Source organism: Actinia tenebrosa, unplaced genomic scaffold (assembly GCF_029948245.1).
Source record: "Actinia tenebrosa isolate PJP-AT-01 unplaced genomic scaffold, QUT_ActTen_1.0 PGA_scaffold15__27_contigs__length_11533743, whole genome shotgun sequence".
In the NCBI taxonomy this organism is placed as follows: domain Eukaryota; kingdom Metazoa; phylum Cnidaria; class Anthozoa; order Actiniaria; family Actiniidae; genus Actinia; species Actinia tenebrosa.
This window is the reverse complement of record NW_028292575.1, coordinates 6282861-6302582: the sequence shown is the minus strand read 5'-3', so window position 1 is coordinate 6302582 and position 19722 is coordinate 6282861. Positions and strand designations below refer to the sequence as shown.

The window sequence follows — 19722 nt, the reverse complement described above, 5'->3', positions numbered from 1 at the left end:
GATGGCTATTACAGGCCGATCGGCCGAGTCTTAGAAGTTTAAATAAGTCTGTTTATTAAGATAATCAACTACGTCTCACTACTTTCTTTAATTCAGTTTGTAATCAACTGAAATAAAAAGACACTAGCTGAAAACGATTTACTAGTTTGAGGTGCGGTAGTATGGGCATCAGTGCCATGCGCAACTTTTCGCGCAACACTGTTATGTCGCAAGTTGCAGAGCAGGTGCTGCTCGTATTAGCATTTCGCTCGCAGCGCATTTGTTTGCTGTACAAAATAGAAGCTCTTTAGTGCTACAAGTATGGGTATGCTCACACTTGGTGCTTGCCTGGTGGACTTGGAAATAGTTCATCTCAAAACAACGGTCACGTTGCCTGGGTTCAAGGGCCCACCTTGTACCATGGCACTTTTAGTTTACAAACGTTAACGATTTTGTGCCGTTATTTAGCAGAAGTGAACGTAGGATTCACTATTTAAATTTTACATTGCCAGTTGCCATATTTTCACACGGCATTACTAGTGAAGAAAAGCAGTGCAGAGGCACCCAGAGATTCCCCTCCGATTGACTTCTGCGGTCATTTTAGTCAACACCAAGTGTGATCATGCCTAAGATTGACAAGGGTGCGCCATGAATACAGCAAGATGTAATCATTTTTTTATAACAATGATCTTTGATCATTATCCCAAAAATCACTATGTCGATGAAGTGCAGCAGCACAAATGAAGCACTACAAATAAAGAAAACACTAGCAACTGAGCTGGCCGCGTTGGAGCACCATCTAGGTAACCAGAGACAAATGCAGAGGTAACGACGCCGCTTGAACTGCAGAGTGTTATCTATCTCTTCTCATACTCATTAATAATTCATGGATAAACCAGCCAATCAATGGGCTATTTTTGGGTCACATGATGTTACTTGAAACCTGGTAAAGTGCTGTGAAAGGAATGCATTCAGTCTGGAGTAACTGGAAAAAAATTAATTCAGTCCTAGTAACTGGAACAAAATTAATTCAGTCCTAGGACTGAATTAATTTTGTTCCAGTTACTCCAAGTCGAATAATTAATGAGATGAGAAGTCATTTCAAAGCCTCCAATATCGGACTGGACGGGATTTCAAGTCCGCGCAATTAATTGCTTTGACTTGAAATCCCGTCCAGTCCTCATTGTCGGCTTTGAAATATTACGTAATTACCAATCATCACCTGCGGTAATTATTGTACAATCCTATGAAGGAATCGAGATTAAGCCTAATTCACATGCTGATCAACAGAAATTGGCTCGTTACTCATTTAGTTTCTAATGTATACTCCGTAAACCTTAGCCTTAGCAGAAGTGCATGCACTGGTTATACATTTTGACTGCATAATGAATAGAGTAGTTTTCATATGACTGTGAAACGCTCACGATCGTGACACGGCAAGGCATACGCCAGACCAATCAAATTGCACTAGAATTTACTCTCCATCCAATCAAATGCCCGAAACACGGCTTGGACACGGTCACGCCAATGTCACGGCACTGCCAGACCAAACACAAGAAAACAACTGCCAATCAATATTCTAGAAAACATCAGGGTAGCGAAAAGGCAAGCATTTGAAACCCAGCTTTTCTCAGTCATACGAAAACTGCTGACATTATAAATTAAGCTTTGCAATTTGTTTTGTTTAAATGGCTACGTAAGAAAAAAAAGTTTTTAAAATGAAATACTTTGAAGGTCTTTTTAAGCCCGTTATAAAATGAGAATCACTTTCAAAAGGGTGTGGAATTGGAAAAATGTTGGAAAACTCTCGATGAAGGGATTTCAAGAGAAAACTCCAGTTAGGGTACAAGGAAAACCCTATGTTCCACAGGCCATTTTTTTTCTGAGAAAGCGAAGATATTGCACGGTGGTCTAAAAACAAACAAACATCTCTTGTTCATCAAGCCTTACATGGTGTTGTTTGTACCCAAGCTAGACCACAATGCAACATGTTTATCGAACTCATGAAAAAACCTACGGTATAGATCTTTCCTTAATTCGCTTGAGTGACAACGAAACAATGACTCCATGTCGAGGTTGGACGTGATGTGTTCATACATTTACTGTATTTCATCATTTCCAACCTCGACTTGGGATCATTGTTTCGTGGTCATTCAAGCGACTTTGCAAAAGGTCTATAAAATGGCCTTTTATCACAAGGTGCCATGTTTATTCCGAAGAGAATAAAAACCCTTGTTTAACCACGAGTAAATTCTTCCTGAAACGCTTGAATGCGAGGTCACGCGGGGAAATCCCTGGCACGTGATAAAAGTCCATTGAGCTCGCTTTTGAAATAAGTAACTTTTTCTCATTCCTGTTTTATTTTTTGGTGCCATTATTAGCAAATCAGAAAAGGAACGTGTAATGGGAAAGAAATACGAATGATTAAGTGCCCCAGAAGAATGTTTAACCTAAGTAAATTAGCTATAAAACTAACTAGTGATAAGCTATAAACGCATACACCTATCTATAAAAAAACGTTGTCATTGCCAAGATAGGCAATAGGAGAAAAGCGATAGGAAATAGGTCATTGCAAGATCCAGGAAGAGCTGGAATGACTTGTGTTTCTGCTTCTTATTCTCGTCAAGAACATGGACCTTAGTTTTGAGACTGATTCGATGTTGTTTGTGTTCATTCAACGAAACCATTAACATGTCGGAATGACCTGCTATCGCCTTTGGCGATGACAGCGTTTATTGCAATAGGTCTATACTACCGTTAATGTATGCAGACTATTTTTACCGTCATGGTCAAATGGAAAACCATAGGGTATGATCGATTAACTCCCATCTGTTCATCTAACGAGTACAAGGCTTTATTTTCGAGGTTCTTGAGATCCTATGAGGAAAAAACAACATTAGGTAACTTAATTTATAAGCAACAGATGAGAGAGGAGAAAAGAGAAAGAGACGGGGATGGTGAAAGAGAGGAAAGGAGGTGAAGGGCATGAGGGAGGAATGGAGAACAGCAAGGATGAAGGAAAAGAACGAGGACCTAAATATCATTTAAAAATGCAGGGGTGGATCTAGGTGGGGGGGAGTTGGCTATTTTGATTATATTGGAAAATATAAAAGACAATAACGAATCCCCAATATTGAGCGTTTTCACGTGACGTCCGACAGCGGCCATGTTGGTGTACCAAAACCAAAACCTATCCTCCGGGAATTGAATACTATTTTTATGCAAAAACTTTGCAGAAAGTTTGTTGTTTGGTGCATCAATATGGCTGCCTTGTCACGTGAGTGAAAATGCTCTATGAGTTTATGCAGTAAGGAAAAGGAGGTAATTGATAGAGTGCGGGAGGAAGGGAGGAAGGGAGGAAGGGAGGGAGGGAGGGAGGGAATGAAGGACATCTTACCTTTGTGTTTCTCATTTCCAGACCGCGAAGTCTTTGCATCAGTTCCTGGCCCTGGCTGAGGTTGAGTATCGTACCCCCGTCCTCGTCCCCTACCCCTACCACGCCCTTTACTCTTACGTTTCGGACCACTATTTCCCCCTTTAGTGTCTTCTCCAGAATCTTCGCTCCGGCTAGTAGGCGACTCCTTCTTCGCAACAGGAGTCACCCCTCTACCTTGTTCTATAACTTTAACATTTTCTTCTTTAGTCCCTCGCGTTGTCGTGGAAGGGGTTCCACTCTTTTCTCCTTTTTTTGGTGTCATTTGTACCTGGCTGCTAGTCCCAGTTGTATTCTCAGGCGATGGTGATGGTGTACTTTTCCCAGCAGGGGGTGAGTCCTTGCTTTGCTTTCTTCGTCCTCTGGTTTTATCTTCTTTGGGAACATTAGGTGTTTTTGAAGCTGATGTGCCTCCATTTTTACCTTGTGGTGTTGGCGCAACACTGCTTTCCACAGGTACTTTCTCAAAGGACTCCGATTTGTCCTCTGAGGCAGGTCCTTTGGCTTGTTTCCTTCTGTTCCTGTTTTCTCTGGGGCCTCGAGAATTCTTCGACGGCGTTTCTATTTCTTTTTTCTGTGTTGTTTCAACCGTACTGCCATTCTCCACTGACTTCCCTACTTTTTCCTTAGATTCTTCTTTGCTGCTTCGAATACCACTAGGCAGCCCCTCTTTTGATTTCCTCCGTTTTGGTGCAGGCTCTCCAGCTGAGGAAGCCCCTTTGTCTCCGAACCCACCTTTCTTATTCCCTCTTCGCGACGAGGATGACGACTCTTCCACGACCCGAGAACCACTTGCCGTGTTTCTAGATTCTTGACCATTTCGGGCATTGCTTTTATTTCTGTTTTGTTTCTTGTGTGGCTTTGGTTGGGGAACTGACCCATCACCACCGTCTCTGTCTGAGTTGGTCTCCATGTCAAGATCTCCCAAGGGAAACGCCTTCTGGTAAGATCTTAAATCAAACAGCGCGGTTTCAGACTCAGAACCCGCACCCAAGGAGGTCGAACTTGAGCTGTCAGTCGCGTCCATATTCTTATTAGGACGATTTTCTTGGCGTTTCTTTCCCGAGGCGAGAGATTCTCCAGGTTTGTCTCCTAAGAGTCCTTGCTTCTTTTTTAATAATTTGGAAGTGTCAGTTGATGTTTGCTGCTGCTGTTGCTGCTGCTGCTTCTGTTTGGTCTTGTCTTTGGAGTTTCTTTTCTTCTTCCCTTCATCCTCCAACTGCTTCTTGAGTACAGGGCTTGCGGTACCTTCCGATGGCTTCTCACTTTTTCTATCTTGAGGTAGAATCTGCGTACTTGGTTGGTCGACTTTTATTTCAGTGGGATTTGGAGGCTGTGGTTGTTTGTTTGTTGCTTTTGAATCTGGGGTTATGTCATTCACAGTCCTTTCGGAAACGTCCATTGTGATTCCCAAGGATGTGTTAGCCTGTTCACGTGGCTCCATGCTCACTTGATCAAACTGCTCACGTGACCCTATGCTCACGTGATCATTTCTAATCTCTCTTGGCTGTTTCTCCTGTACAAAGTAAGCTTCTTGCAAATCATTATGAGAGCTTCCTTTGACCTCTTTCTTGAAATTGTTCTCTTTTTCTTGGCTTGGCATGGTTTTCATGTAATCGTTTCCACTGTTCGTCTGTGTCTTGTAGTTAAGCCCATTATCCGGTGTGGCGCCGGTCCATAAACCTCGAACCTTGTCGAGCTTAGAAAACAGCTCCTTCTCGTCTGCAGTCTTGGGTGGTTTAAAAATTGGAGTTGCTACTGGATGACTTAACACAGCCTGAGAAGAAAATGGAGGATGCAGTTTTACATCTATTTTAATGAGGTATGAGGTTTTTAGTTTTATTAGCTTGCGTCCATCAGAACAAAAATGGATGACGATGATTCAGCTGGTTGGGTGGGTTATGTCAATGGGTAAAAAAAGGCACGTTGTGGAAAGAGGCAACGGGGATTCACTCAGAGCCAAAATTTTGCCAGACAGTCTAGCACGAAACTCTCGCAGTGCTTTTAGGCCAGAATCATCGTCGTGACCAAATTTTTGGCGGACGTCAATCAAGGCATTTCCATGACATTCCACATGTACATGCCCTTAAAAAAAATCAAATGCCAAAATCGTATGAGTTGTTGCGACGGAAAACCGTATGATTCCGCGCAAGCTATGGGTATTTTTTACGCGGCAGCCATGTTGGCTTGAACAATAGCTTCCAGCACGCGTGGCATTCAAGTGCTTGAGAATAAATTCATACCTGTTAAACAAAGGTTTTTATCTTATGAGATCAAACATAGCTGCTGCGTGGTGAATGTCCACTGAGAAGCACTGTGGAATAATGCTCTAATAATGGAATAATGAAAATGGATAAAAAGTACTGTCCAGTTGTACTCACATCAGACGATGGTATTGGCTTCGGTCGTGCATCTTGGCTATTCTGTACTTGACGAGTACTTTGTTGCTCAGCTTCTTTTACCATCTTGAAAAAAACGTCGGGACTCTGGAAGAAATAAATCACAGAGTAGCAAAAGACTTTGCAGAAAAACACTCTACTCTTTTTATTAAAATCATCGGTGCTTATTAAAATTATGTGTTTATGTTAACCAACATGGCAGCCATGTCTTTTGACTTTTTTTGAATTCTTAATGAGTGGGATGCATGCACCAATCAGAAAACTTACTCAAACATCCGTGGTGAGTAAAGGCTTTCATAGGTAGTTGATAGACTCAGTCCCTAACCACACCTTGAGCCGTGACGTAGTGCAGGATCATCGATTACATTAATAATTAAATATATTATAGATTTTTGTGTTTAAACCCGCAGAAATGATATACACCTATTTCAAAAAACGTTGTCGGTCGGAAATCTGAAATCCTAGACCGACCGAGTAACACGCTGCAAAATGTAATATATTCAAAGCCGAACCAGAGGACAAAGTATAGTTTCCTTTTAGATTGGAGCATGACCTTTGAAATAGAAATATGATATTTTTGTATTTTAGCCAGAAAACGTAAAAGTACAAAAATTCTGTTTATTCTCAGATCGCCCATTTCGGATCTCCAACCGACAACGTTTTTTGAAATAAGTGTATACAGAAGACTACTTGAAAGTGCAAAACTGTTAGTCAAGCAGTGTTACTAATTTCATTGTTTACAGTGATCGCAAAACAGATCTAAAATCAAGCATGTATTTTGACTTCCAAGTCGAGGTTGGACTTGATAAAATACAGTTAATGTATGAACATCAAGTGTAAGCGTGTGAGCATCTTCCGATGGAACATGCGCAATAGAAATATTAAATTATTATTACTATTAAATCCAACCTGGATTTGGAGTCATTGTTTCGTGGTCACCCAAGAGAATTCTAGAAAGGTCTATTCCAAAGGTTTTTAAAAGCATATACAGATTATGGGACACAATTAAGCACATAAAATTAAAATCGATAGACCCAATGTGGCCAAAAGAGACTGACCATGTTACCGCCGTACGCCTTGGGCATCATTGGTTGTGGTTGGGGAGGGCTCTGTGCCGGCTGCTGCTGTTGCTGTTGCATCAAGAAATGAGCTTGATCCACGTTCCTAGTTGGATGCGGCATAGGAAAGTTGGATGGTAGTGATGAAGGATGTCTGCTTGGTGAACCAACGTTTTGGGTAGGAAATCCCCTATTACCCCAAAATGGGTTGTCGTTGTAGCTCCTAAAGACCTGCGGCGGACTACCAAGGGGCATTGGTACAGAAGGGCTGCTCCCTATAGGTAGTGGCATACGATACTCGGGATGTACGGGAGGGCTACTCCCTATAGATAGTGGTATGCGATGCTCAGGATGTGCATCTGGAGAGGCCATGCTCTCTGATACACTTCTAGGCCTCTCGCGTGGTTGTCCAGGAATGTTCCTGGCCGGCGGGCTATGGTAGTGTGGTTCAAGATGTGGCATAGGAGTCCAGGCATTTAAGGGATTTTCCAGTAAGGGTATCACAGGGAACCCAGGAAGGATTTGATTGGATATCCTTGCCTCATCGGAAAGTTGTCCAAGATGTTGTTGTGGTGATAAAAATGGTTGATGTGGTGAGCCTGCTGGATGAGTATGAATAGAACCCTTTGGTGGACTCATAAATTTTTCCGGTGGTAAAAGCTGAACACCGTAAGGTACGTTTTTACTAGGAAGACTAGGATTTGTGAATGCTGATGGCCCTACTGGTCCAAATCCTGGTCGAGGTGTATCTTGGGGAATATTTGATGCATGTGATGTGACAGAGTCGTTTTGAGTGTCTGTGTGAGAGGAGCGTGGCAATGGATCCATAGGAGCGCGAGTGAATTGATCTTCAACCTGTGGTTTAGGTCCAAGGTTACTTCGTGAGGGTTGAGAAACTTGATGCTGAGATTGCTCATTGGATGTATTGGCTCCAAGAACATCTCCTTGGATTGAAGCAACCGCTTCAATTGACTTTGTTTGTTGTTTCTCCAAGAAAGCTTTGTCAAGACCCGTGGGCATACTACTTGGTTTCTCGATTCCATCTGGGGGTTTAGAAGCCCGCATTGCATCTTTGGGAAAAGGGTCACTGGGCAGAGACTCTGCAAGATGATCCTCTTTTTTTTCTGTGACAGTATCCTTTCTTGTGATCTGAATGGGAACTGTAGACGCGCGTTTACGGGGACTCGCATTCATCATTGCGAACGGCCGATTGCTCAAATTAGAGCGATCTTGAAGCCTCTCTCTTTCTTCTCTTCGGTTTTTCTTGAGCCTGGGACATTCTCTGGCGATATGTCCAATGTGGCCGCAAACACGACATGTTCGGTCACTGGGTGCCTCACACCCGTCTGTCAGGAAATCTACATGGAAGTAGAAATCGATCAAGATGAGGAAGGGGAGGACTGGAGGTGTGGAACCAAATCTTTCTCGACCACGAGCTAAAGCATTCCTGATGAATGTGCCCATCTTACGGGTGATGCCTGCACCAAGGTTGTGATCGAGATTGAAGGGATCTATGAAGAAATAAAGGAAAAAACACAATGAATATTGACAATATAGTTACTTTAAGCCCGATACCAATTTTAATCACAAGATATAACAAACAAACAGACAAACAAACACACAGACAAACAAACACTAAACAGACAAACAAACACACGGACAAACAGACAGACAGACAGACAAACAAACAGACAGACAAACAAACACTAAACAGACAAACACTAAACAGACAAACAAAAACACACGGACAAACAGACAGACAGACAGACAAACAAACAAACAAACAAACAGACAAACAAACACACGGACAAACAGACAGACAGACAAACAGACAGACAAACAAACAAACAGACAAACAAACAAACAGACAAACAAACAAACACACAGACAAACAGACAAACAAACAAATAAACACACAGACAAACAAACAAACAAACACGCAGACAAACAAACAGATAGACAGACAAACAAACAGACAATTAAACAAACGGACAAACAACACACAGACAGACAAACACACAGACAGACAAACACACAGACAGACAAACACACAGACAAACACACAGGCAAACAAACAAACAAACACACAGACAAACATATATACATACAAAAAAACAGACATACAAAAGAACACACAAACAAACAAACAAACAAACACACACGCAAACAAACAGACAGACAGACAAACAAACAAACACAGACAAACAGACAAACAAACAGACAAGCTAGCAAACAAACCTTCGATAGCGAAAATATGTCGCGTCCACATCCTCTCGAACTTTGTAAGTTTTTTGCTTCTTCTACAGCAAACGACTTCATGTTCCCAGTCAAATGTTTCTGTGAAGTACCGCAAAAAACCTATCCACAGACTCCCCACACTCTCCGTGTTTCGTATGTTGGATTTCCAAACCTTGGACTGCAAAATAAAACAAAAACATTGGTCAAGGATGTAGCGATTAGCATTTCATTTTCTCCCAGATGGCGTGCATTTTGTTCCCTTAAACAGTCCCACAATGAACTGCAATACCTGCTCAACCCAGTCTTTTTCCACTTAAGTAATCAGTATTATGCCTCGTATACAAACTTTTGCTGTCTTGGAAATCAAGCCTGGATCATTAACTGGGCCAAACACAACACTGACGAATAAATAGCAGATGAAATGGGAAAAGAAGGGAGAGGATAGAAGGGATGGGACCAACGTTTTAAGAAGGTGAATTTAGGTAACACGCGTCAGACTATAATAAATACAGTGGTCAAATGAAAAAGTCTTTTCTTACCAAGTTTTGTAGGTCATTATAAAACCAGCAGTTCCAGCCTTCAATCATGTTACGTGGCTGGGTATCCCCCGCATAAAGTTCCTGTAAAACCGGTATGACAGGTGGATCTCGTTTTTGTAGAAAGTGTAATAGCATGAGTATGTACGCGTATGATGAGAGACTTCCTTTAGAAGCGTCGCCGATATCACACACCTAAAGGTTAGAGTAAATAAAATAAATATATATTTTTTCATTTATACGAATTGAACATAAATGTAAGGGCCCTGACAAACGGTCCCAAACATTTGACCAAACATTTAGCAAACGTTTGTTGTTTGAATGTTCTAAGAAAGAAAAAAACAATAATTTATTCGTATCAGTGAGTGCGAAAGGAGATATTAGAGAGTTTTAGATTTACGTTCACGGCAAACGTGAAACGTCAGTTGACCAGTAAAAAATTCTTTTAAATGACTGAAAAAGAATCGCAAAAAAGTCCAAGTAGTAGAAAAACAAAAGAGTATTTGCGCTTGGTGAGAAGGTTTGTAAAAGGTAAAGTAAAATACAGGAAAACAATGAAAACGTGCTCACGTTTGCCGTTTGCGGGGAGAAAAAAGTCAATCTAAAACTCTCTATTGAGGTTAGCCCTATCGTGAATATCTCCTAGGATCGAATTAGAATTTAGTAGTTTGTTGGGACGTTGTTGTGAAAAAACAAAACAAAAACAAAACCAAAACGCCGTGACAAACGAGCCCAACATTAATCCAACATCAAAAATGGAATCCCAACATTGTTGTCAGACCATGACAAATGGTCCCAAACATTTGACCAAACATGTGATGGCAGAATGTGGCACTTCGTGTCGTTAAAAATCCGCATGACAAACGAACCATTCATCCAACATAAAAAACGAATGAATGTTTGGTCAATTGTTGGGCCGTTTGCTGTCAGGGCCCTTAGATACAATATACATTCTGGTATATTTGTCTTCCTATGTATTTCATCTAATTATAGTGCCATATTAGAAAATACGATTCTATTTTCGTCTATCGCTTTTATTTTAATTGGGCTTCCTGAGGGTATTGTAACGACATATTTTAGCGAATCACTGAGCGCCTGATTAATGACGTTCTCAAACAAGCCTAGTAGGAACCAGTTGATCTTCTATCGATCAGCTAATCAGAATCGAGAAAAATGGAAAAACTGAAGTGTAGCTTTTCCTCTAGAAGATAAGAATTTTCAGGTCACCAAATGAAAATAAAACGTTGATAAATTAAGTGACACAATAATTAATGAGTTTTATTTTTTTCATTTTAATGGTGGGTAAGTTTTTATTTTTTGCTGTTCATCTAACGCAGGCTTCATTACACCTCAGTATTGCAGTGACGTCTTTTCTACATCACTATGTCAGATCCACTGGAAGTCAATAACAACAATATACATGTCTAACCAAATACCTTAGCGAATAGCTTGAGAGTATATCCCAGTATGGCGACTCTTTCGTCCAGTTGTGCATATGTGGCAAGCAATTTAGTATTCTCAAGCGCCAGTACGTTGTATAGACTGATATCAGCCTCTCGCTTAACACTGCGAAGGTAGAACTTCACGATGGGTACCTAAAGAACAGACAAAAAAGCTTGTTTTAAAATTCTTATTATTTTATATACTTCCTTTGTATGTTACGTCATCGCGGCCATGTTGGTGGTTTTTAACTAAAGACTTCTCATTAAGCCCCGTTTACGCTGGCGATTGTTGCTGCGATTTTTGTGGCAATTTTCAGAAATATGAAATCTTTTGTTTCATCCTTCAAAAGAGACATTCGTCTAGGAAAATCTTGGTATCCTGAAAAAATCTTTACAAGTAAATTCTTTACCTTTATTTATTATGGACAATTTCGCAAAAAAAAAAAAAACGCAGCAAAAATCGCTAGTGTAAACGGGGCTTTAGCTTCCATCGTTAATACCACCAAAATGGCTGCCATGTCTACAACTGTACTTCAACGTCATTACCTTTGCCGTGGTTATGGCAATAACGTTACTGCAGTCTCTGTGCTGTTTTAGTTTCTTGGCTAGTTGGTTTATGACATTGATACAGTCCACCTCTTCTTTGTATTTCCCTTCTAGTGTCATACAGATGTCCAAGTCACTGTCTTTAAAACCAAACCCGTTCATGGATGAACCAAAAAGGTGCAACTGGGCATCTGACATAAAACAAACAAAAATAATCTTAGCATTCTCTAAATTTGTAACTCCATATATAGACTGCATAGCAGACCAGTGGGGGTGTGGACAGCCCCCTTCCCCTCTTGCCCCCATTCCCTATTCGTTTTGGACCGCTACACAGGCTACTCCATATTGTATCGTTACCTGGAAAGACCTCTTGGATGTATTCCTCAAGGTTCCACAATACTGATTCTCTGAACTTTCTTTCTTCTGGTAAAAACGCGATCAAATCTGCAAATAGCAAAATATTTTTTTAGAATCTCACACAAAGGATGTTTCATGCCATGCCATGCCACAGGAGTCTCCCGTCAAGTTTCAAGTTCATTTTAGCTTTACGTTTTGAACTAAACCTTTGGATCGTGTCGCAGAGGTGCACTCCGCTCAAACCTCTGGGGTCACAGGTTTGATTCCATTACATATAAGTAGAGGTCTCTCCCTTAGCTTGCTTCAAGGGGTTTTCTCCAGGTTTCTGGTTTTCGTCCAATTGGTTTCTGGTTTTCGCCAAATTCCAATTTCATCTGTAAGTTAGCCATGCCCTGATTTTGATCAGACAGGAGGTTGTTTCAGTGCTCAATCTGTAAGTTAGCCATGCCCTGACTTTGATCAGACAGGAGGTTGTTTCAGTGCTCAATCTGTTCGTGCCTTGACCTATATCAGCCCAGAGGTTGTTTCTGGGTTTGATGTGAGTCAGCCAAGCCCCAACCTAGATCAGCCAAGGGGTTGTTTCAAGGTTTGATGACAGTGTGAGTCAGCCATGCCCTGACTTAGACCAGCCAAAAGGTCGTTAGAGAGTTTAATAAAATTTTAAGGTTTGGTGAACTCTCACATATTAGTTTTTCAGTGAATGACTAGAGTGAGAATGGAAAACAACTGCTGAAGATGTAAACAAGAATATTTACATCTTCCATGGCTCTTACCTTTAGCACGGGAGCAGACATTAGTAACCAAGTCAACCACTCCTGAGTTCAGAGGTGGCAAGGCCTTTAGTGTTGGTTTCCTAAGATCAGGACATCGGCTCGACATATGGCCATCCTTCTTGCAAACCTGACACTGAACTTCTGGCCTCCTTCCTCCGGACAAGACCTCAGACTTGATCCCATAAATGATTTGCTTTTGCATTTGGTTTTTGGTTCCTGCTTTGGTGATTCCCATGTTATTGGATGATTCATTGTTGAGATGTGTATGAGATGTTTTTGATGGATTTTCCAAACTTGTCTTGGTTATTGAATTCCGTGACGCGTCTCTTTGACCTACCACATTCAAGTTTTTCATCTTATATTCCAAAGTAGTTATTTCTTTTTCCTTGCTTGGGGTTTTGGTAGCCCCTCCTTCACCCCCAACAGCCACGCCCTCGCCATCTTCCAAGTCATCCATCTGGAATATGTCGTCATCATTTGATTCCTGTACTTTTCTTTCAGAGCTTATTTTTCTAGCTCCAGGTTTGCCATTTTGGCTATCTTCATCTGATACTTCCTCATAAACTTCAACTTCATCACTGTCTTGTCTTGAACGTCTTTGTTGTGAGGCAGAAATAGGTTCGCTTACGGATCTATTATTTGCTTCTGTAGAAGTACATGAATTGTGATTGAAGAATCAAGGTGCAAACAAATAAAAAAAAAATCAAAATATTTGTGATGATAGTCTCCTTGCTCACCTTTTTCGATTCCTTTTTGAGGTGTTCCAAAGTACACAAATGATGTATGCATACAATGTATAATATAGTCAAAAACTGGAACAAGAAAAACAGGGTATTATTATGCAAATTGAGGATGCATTAATATAACCTACAAGAAGGGTGGTTCGGAGCTGGTGAGATGGTTGAGAGGGGAGGGGAAGGTGGACTGTATTTTGTATACGACATACCTTTATCGCTGGATACAGTTGATACATTGTGACCTGTCATGTATGGATCTAAGAAAAATTATTTCAGTTATATTTGAAATGATATTGTAAACCAGTGTAATACAAGTAAAAAAATATGATACAGGTATAAATTAATGTTAAACTATAAGGAACATTGCTACATGATTGTACATTATGAACATACAGGTAAGAAAGGGAAGGGAAGGGAAGGGAAGGGAAGGAAGGGAAGGGAAGGGAAGGAAGGGAAGGGAAGGGAAGGGAACAACAGTCAACAACTTTATTGAACCCTCAACGAAAGTCATGGTTTGGCAACTCAAAGATTGTAGAAGGATTGATAAGCATGTAGGGTATGCAATGTAAAACAATGAAACTAGAAAACCTAGAGAAAGACCCTTGAACAAATGTGTACCTACAACTGTAAGTGTACTCTAGAAGTGTACTAAGTTTTTTTGTATACCTTCTATTGCAAATCTCCTACGACCCCATCTCCTGGTCTCCCTGCAAAATGGCTGCTTCACTCTTATAGACACGGCATTCTCATCTATTTCAAACTCTACACAGTAATATCTGAAAAGGTGCAGAAAAGATAATGGATGATAGTCAGTAAGCAATGCCTTTTGCATATGAAATACAGGTCTATCCTGCTTTCTTTCTATTGGCCAGAGCAGTTTAGAACGTTACTGCTTAACCAATCAAAAAGCTCCAACTAAACAACTTCATGACTTGGTATGCCTTTGCTGTAAGCTTTTTCATAATTAAGGTATATGAAATCTCTATATACATGTATTGTTATTGCAAATGATTTTTGACCTAAGATTAATATGCCTACCTGAAAAGCTTAAACCATAATAACCCCAGAGAAGCAGTATTTGATGTTTTGAACTTAAGTTGATCACCAGTAATTTCCTGTTAAAGTAAAACAGTTTGATATACACTTATTTCAATAAAGTTAGTCACCTGAAAAGCTACAAAGCTGAGACCGACAAGGATTATGGATAGATACATTTTACATGTTTTAACCGCTTGATAACTGTTGCTGGACTTGAGATCTTATACCAGTTACAAGTTAATCTCCTCTGAGCATTCTCAACTGCTGCAGTTTGTGTCAAAAGCTTTATTTGTTGGATATAAAACATTTCCCCATGATTCTCAGCGATCACAGCTTTCTAGGTTTTTGGTGAATAACTTTATTGCAATAAGTATATATATTTTTTGATTTTAAATGTGGATGTAACTCAAACATGGGAATGAAAAGCATATGGTCTGATATGGGAATATTTTATGCCCAAGGGTATCATCTGCATATCTAGGTTGGTGCAGCAATGAGTAGTCTCTGGTTTGGTTAGTTCATGAACTCAGCATCTCACAGAAGTTTATTTGGTCTCTCGTTTTTTTTTGGGGGGGGGGGGGGGGGGTTTCTCTTCTGAAAATACCCTAGACTCAATACTCAATATGTGAGTTAACCATACCCTGACTTAGATCAGCCCAGAGGTTGTTTCAGGGCTCAATCTTTGAGTTAAATGTGCCGCCCTGACTTATATTGGCCCAGAGGTTGTTTCAGGGTTTCATGAAAATGAAGTTTATCGAGGCTACCAAAAAAGACTTGGTACACTGTATCAGTGATTTATTCTCTTCACAACCTTACCGCTTGCACATTCAGTCTTGGTAAAATGGGTGGATTTGTGCACTGAAGAAACTGTATTACCATTAGAGCGAAGCAATATGGAGCTAGACCACCATCTGATGTCTTATCAATGCAACAGCACTACAAATGCAACATCCTTCATTAGCTCAATCATTGAATTTTCTAAATGCATACATGTCTTGATTGCATAATATTTCTTGTAAAGAGTTTGAGAGGCTCAATAGGTAGAGAGGTTTCAGGGAAGATACAGAACCTCAAACAAACGTATGCTTGTATAAACACTAAGAAGAATGAAATTAAAGTGAGGTGAGGTGAACAACTTTATGCGGCATTTTCCCACTTAACCAAATAATGAACAATGAAATAATAATAGCAAGCATTAGATAATCTTCAATCAATCAATCCAGCAATAACTTTATTTGAGTATCAATGTATTTAGCTTACAAGCTAATTGGGGACACTAAATTAATGAAGTATTAATGGCACAGATTAGCTCCAAATAGCAGAACTGTAAGAATATATGGAATAAATAGTGGAAAATGATATTCACTTGAAAAGAGCACATTGAAAATTAGGAATGAAGGAATTAGGATGAAGCCTAGAGAGATTTTCTAATGGAAAAATGGACAGAGAGATAGATACGTGAACAAAATAATGCGGATGACAGATGTACAGACAGAAAAAGACATTACTGGTAGTATAGGAAACAGCACCTTACCTGTGCCCAGAACCTAAAACCAACAACCAGTTTCCTCACAACAGGGTTGATTTCTCCATATTTTTTTAGCAGTTCAGAAGTCTTACAAACCTGCATTAGAAAAATAGAAATTCAAGTTGAATTAGCTGAGTTTTAATACTCTTAGGACCACAAATTATATATTGATATAGAAATATAGATAAGTTATAGTGCTTGGGAATGAGATTATTCCGCGCGAAAGACCCTTGGAAATAAATTCGGAAAAATTAATTTTCGACCTCGCTGGGAATCGAACCCACGACTTTTGGAATTGTACTACCAATGCTCTACCAGCTGAGCTAGAGGTCAGACTAAGAGCAGGCCGGGGTGAAATAGATGTTAAGCGAGGTTGGAAATTAATTTTTCTGAATTTATTTCCAAGGGTCTTTCTCCCGGAATAACCTCGTTCCCAAGCACTATAACTTATCTATATTTCTATATCTTGTATTTCATAAGTGCTACGCGGTTCACATATTCTCAGATTATATATTGAGTGCCTTACCATTTTACTTCCACAACTGAGATGGCAAGTTAAACCACTAAAATCCAAATTAAAGTAAATAATATTAAAGAAATAAAATATTTATGAATAATAATAGAGAAATAAATTAGTCATAAATTTGTTAACTTAAAATAATGGAAAGTTATTAAAGGGAGAAGCCCTGATCTTGCCTGGTCACAAAATCCTTCGTTCATTATGCTTTATCATGTTGTTGTTTATCCCCAAGCTAAGTTTTTGCTAAGTTCCAAAAACGTCTGTAGATGTGTTTCACAGCAGTTACAGTAGAGTGTAGCACATGAACAATGCAAGAATTTTGCATGACATGAGGTTTCTTGACTATTTGCTGCACATTAACAATATATTTGACAGTTAGGTAAAAACAATGTCGTAATTACTTACGTCTTTTTATGGATAAAAGATATTTGAGGCACATTCAAATCAAATTCATCTTTAACATTAATACATAGATCTAGAACAAAACAGGAAACAATTTTATTATTGTCAGTCATGGTTTACGATTAGAACAATATCTCATTATGTAAATTAATTTATTTCTGCATGTTCATATTAGCTATACCATTTTTTTCAAGGATGTCGAACAGCTTGATGAGGCCCTGAGGTACTGTAATCTGGGAAGTAAAAAAATGAAATAAATTCAAATAAGAAATATCAAGATCAAAGATAATCTTAAGAGCCTCAGTCATTTCAAGAGACTCATTTTGATCGTTTTAAGGGTTTGGAATGAGAAAAACAGATCCAACTACACAGACAATTTTATAGGTTAAAATAGATCAACAATACACATGGACTTCAGAGTACACAAGTCTTACTTCTTCAGGAAGAGTCAGGTCCAAGTTAACATCACTAGTCTTGAATCCAAAACATGTTAGTGAAGATCCATAGAGAGTCAAGTAGCTACCTGTAGAGATGTATATAATATGTGGAATACTTAATGACAGTACAGTATAAACTACTGAATAACAATGATCTTGTTCATATATACACCCATCAGAAGAAGAAAGTGTTTATGGTAACTGAGCATCTAAATTAGGTGGGCTGATTTGATGAAAGGTAATGCATATACAGTATCAATGCCATGACAAAAAGAAATCTTCATGCTTTACTTATTATTAAGAAATAATAAAAACTCCTTTTCCCATGCATTGTTCACTAATATAGCATGCAGTGAGTGACGAATGCATGAAAGAAATGGAAAGAGAAGCACAAGCCATACACATATTATGTCAGCACCATGCTTCATACTTCAATACGACACAGTTCTCGGCCAATCAGAGCATGTAGCAAGGTGAATATATAAAAATAGTACCTGATATATGAGACTGCACAATCTCTTGTATTTCATCTTTAACTTGTAATCTGACATTCAAGTCTTTGTCAGGGTCTAGACCATACTCTTGAATCACAGACTCTAACATTGTCTCCAAGGCTTCAATATGTTTAGGTGAGGGCTGATCAATTCTCTTCATTATTAACACTGGCCCTTTAGTCTTAATAAACAAAAACATTACTTTTTACATGTATGGTCTTCCTGTGGTCAAGCTCCACAGGGTGCCCAAAATTAAGCATATCAAAGTACCTTTTTATTCTTCCTATGTCCCTTGCCAGATATGTGGTTTTTCACATCCTGCATCTTTTCCACTAAATTATTGCAGACTTCACAATAAAACTGATTGTTTCCATATTTTTCAGGACACTAAATATAAGTGGAAAAATGCCTTAAATTGTGATCATTAGGTAGTTCTGTTGGCCTCTAAACTACCCTAATTTATACAGTGTCTGGATCTCCATTGATGTGACCATGGCTTAAAATAACTGTCAGTAAGTCAGTCATTTCTGGTTTAACATTACCGGCCAAAATTACCAGCAAAGCAAAGATTTGACCAGATAAGTTCCAATTCTGGCAGGACATTGTCCAATGACCAGCCATTTAATGTATTAAGCCCTATGTGACCCAGTATCATGTGGTATCTATATTATCCAGTATCTGGTATCCCCTTTCATACCACCCTATAATACCAGTATCACTAGTTAGTTATCTGCACCCTTATTAACAAATCCTCTTCTAATCACTCCAGTGGTTTACTTTAAAGTAAAACTTGTATACTTGTGTGACATTATTTTTTAATAAATATTGTTTCCCCCTTACCTTCAATTTTGATACCAGTTTTATGAAGTTCTGCTCTTCTAAATCTTTAATCATCGCCTCAGAAACTTTAGGCTGCTAAAATATTTTAAAAAAATGTAAAGATCCAATGTAAAGAAAGAGAAAAACATAATCATACAAAATCTAGAATTCTCATACCTTAACATAATCTAAATTATTTTATGATTGCTTCAAAAATTATTTTGCTTTATTCTAAAAGTTGAAGCGTAATATCTTTCGCAAAAAAAATATTAATTACATTTGATGCTCGACAGATTACATGACATAGGAAACATTTGAGAGATTTGACTGACATTGCAATGATTTTTAAAATTAGTCTAACCGCTCAAAAACGCATGTTTGGTACGTAATTATTTAAATAATAAGATCAATAAACAATTTTAGACCATACACATCGATTTAGATGATTACCTTTGTGTTAGGAACGTCATTTTTAGGCTGTGATTGACTGGATCCACTTCGTGTCCCTTCAGATCCAATTTTGACATCTTGGTTGTTTACAAAAGATTTCTCCATCTCTGCTTCTGTACACTTATCTTTATCCTCTTTACTAGCTTCTTTTTCCATTGCTTAAATTTAATATCAAATATTCGCGATTGACATTGCGGGGAATTTCGTTACCACATCCCGGAAGAACTCGGCATTTGACAACAAGGTTGAATCTCCACGTCTGAAATGTTGATCAGGCTTCCCTTTCCTTGAAGCTCAAAAAATATGAAAGAAACTGGAATAATAAGCCTCATTTCTGAACAGTGGAAGTCTCAATAGCCTCGTCTACAACATGCAGTGCTCCTTTCCCCGAAAAAAGGAATCCAAGTAGTACAGAATGAAGAAATGCTAACGAAAACAAACTCATAAATTCCATTCAGCCGCCATTTTCGAAAGTAAATTATTGTAATTTGACCAGGCATTTCTTTCAACGATCATCCGCTGAATACTATTCGGAG

At 39.1% G+C, this 19722-nt stretch overlaps 1 protein-coding gene across 1 annotated transcript; it reads right to left on the bottom strand.

The window, feature by feature from the left end:
* Positions 1 to 69: 69 nt before the first annotated feature.
* Positions 70 to 19657, bottom strand: LOC116308336 (uncharacterized). Its single transcript, XM_089030146.1, has 24 exons — positions 19187 to 19657; positions 18758 to 18832; positions 18188 to 18304; positions 17918 to 18098; positions 17421 to 17509; positions 17168 to 17219; positions 16990 to 17059; positions 16591 to 16627; positions 16071 to 16160; positions 15353 to 15472; positions 14545 to 14613; positions 14165 to 14282; positions 13708 to 13755; positions 13499 to 13573; positions 12762 to 13406; positions 11989 to 12075; positions 11632 to 11822; positions 11080 to 11238; positions 9647 to 9838; positions 9108 to 9285; positions 6870 to 8380; positions 5794 to 5898; positions 3377 to 5189; positions 70 to 2856 (listed from the first exon to the last, which is right to left on the bottom strand). The coding sequence occupies exons 1-24, from the start codon at positions 19340 to 19342 to the stop codon at positions 2834 to 2836; spliced, it is 6201 nt and encodes a 2066-aa protein (XP_088886272.1). The 5' UTR covers positions 19343 to 19657; the 3' UTR covers positions 70 to 2833.
* Positions 19658 to 19722: the final 65 nt, after the last annotated feature.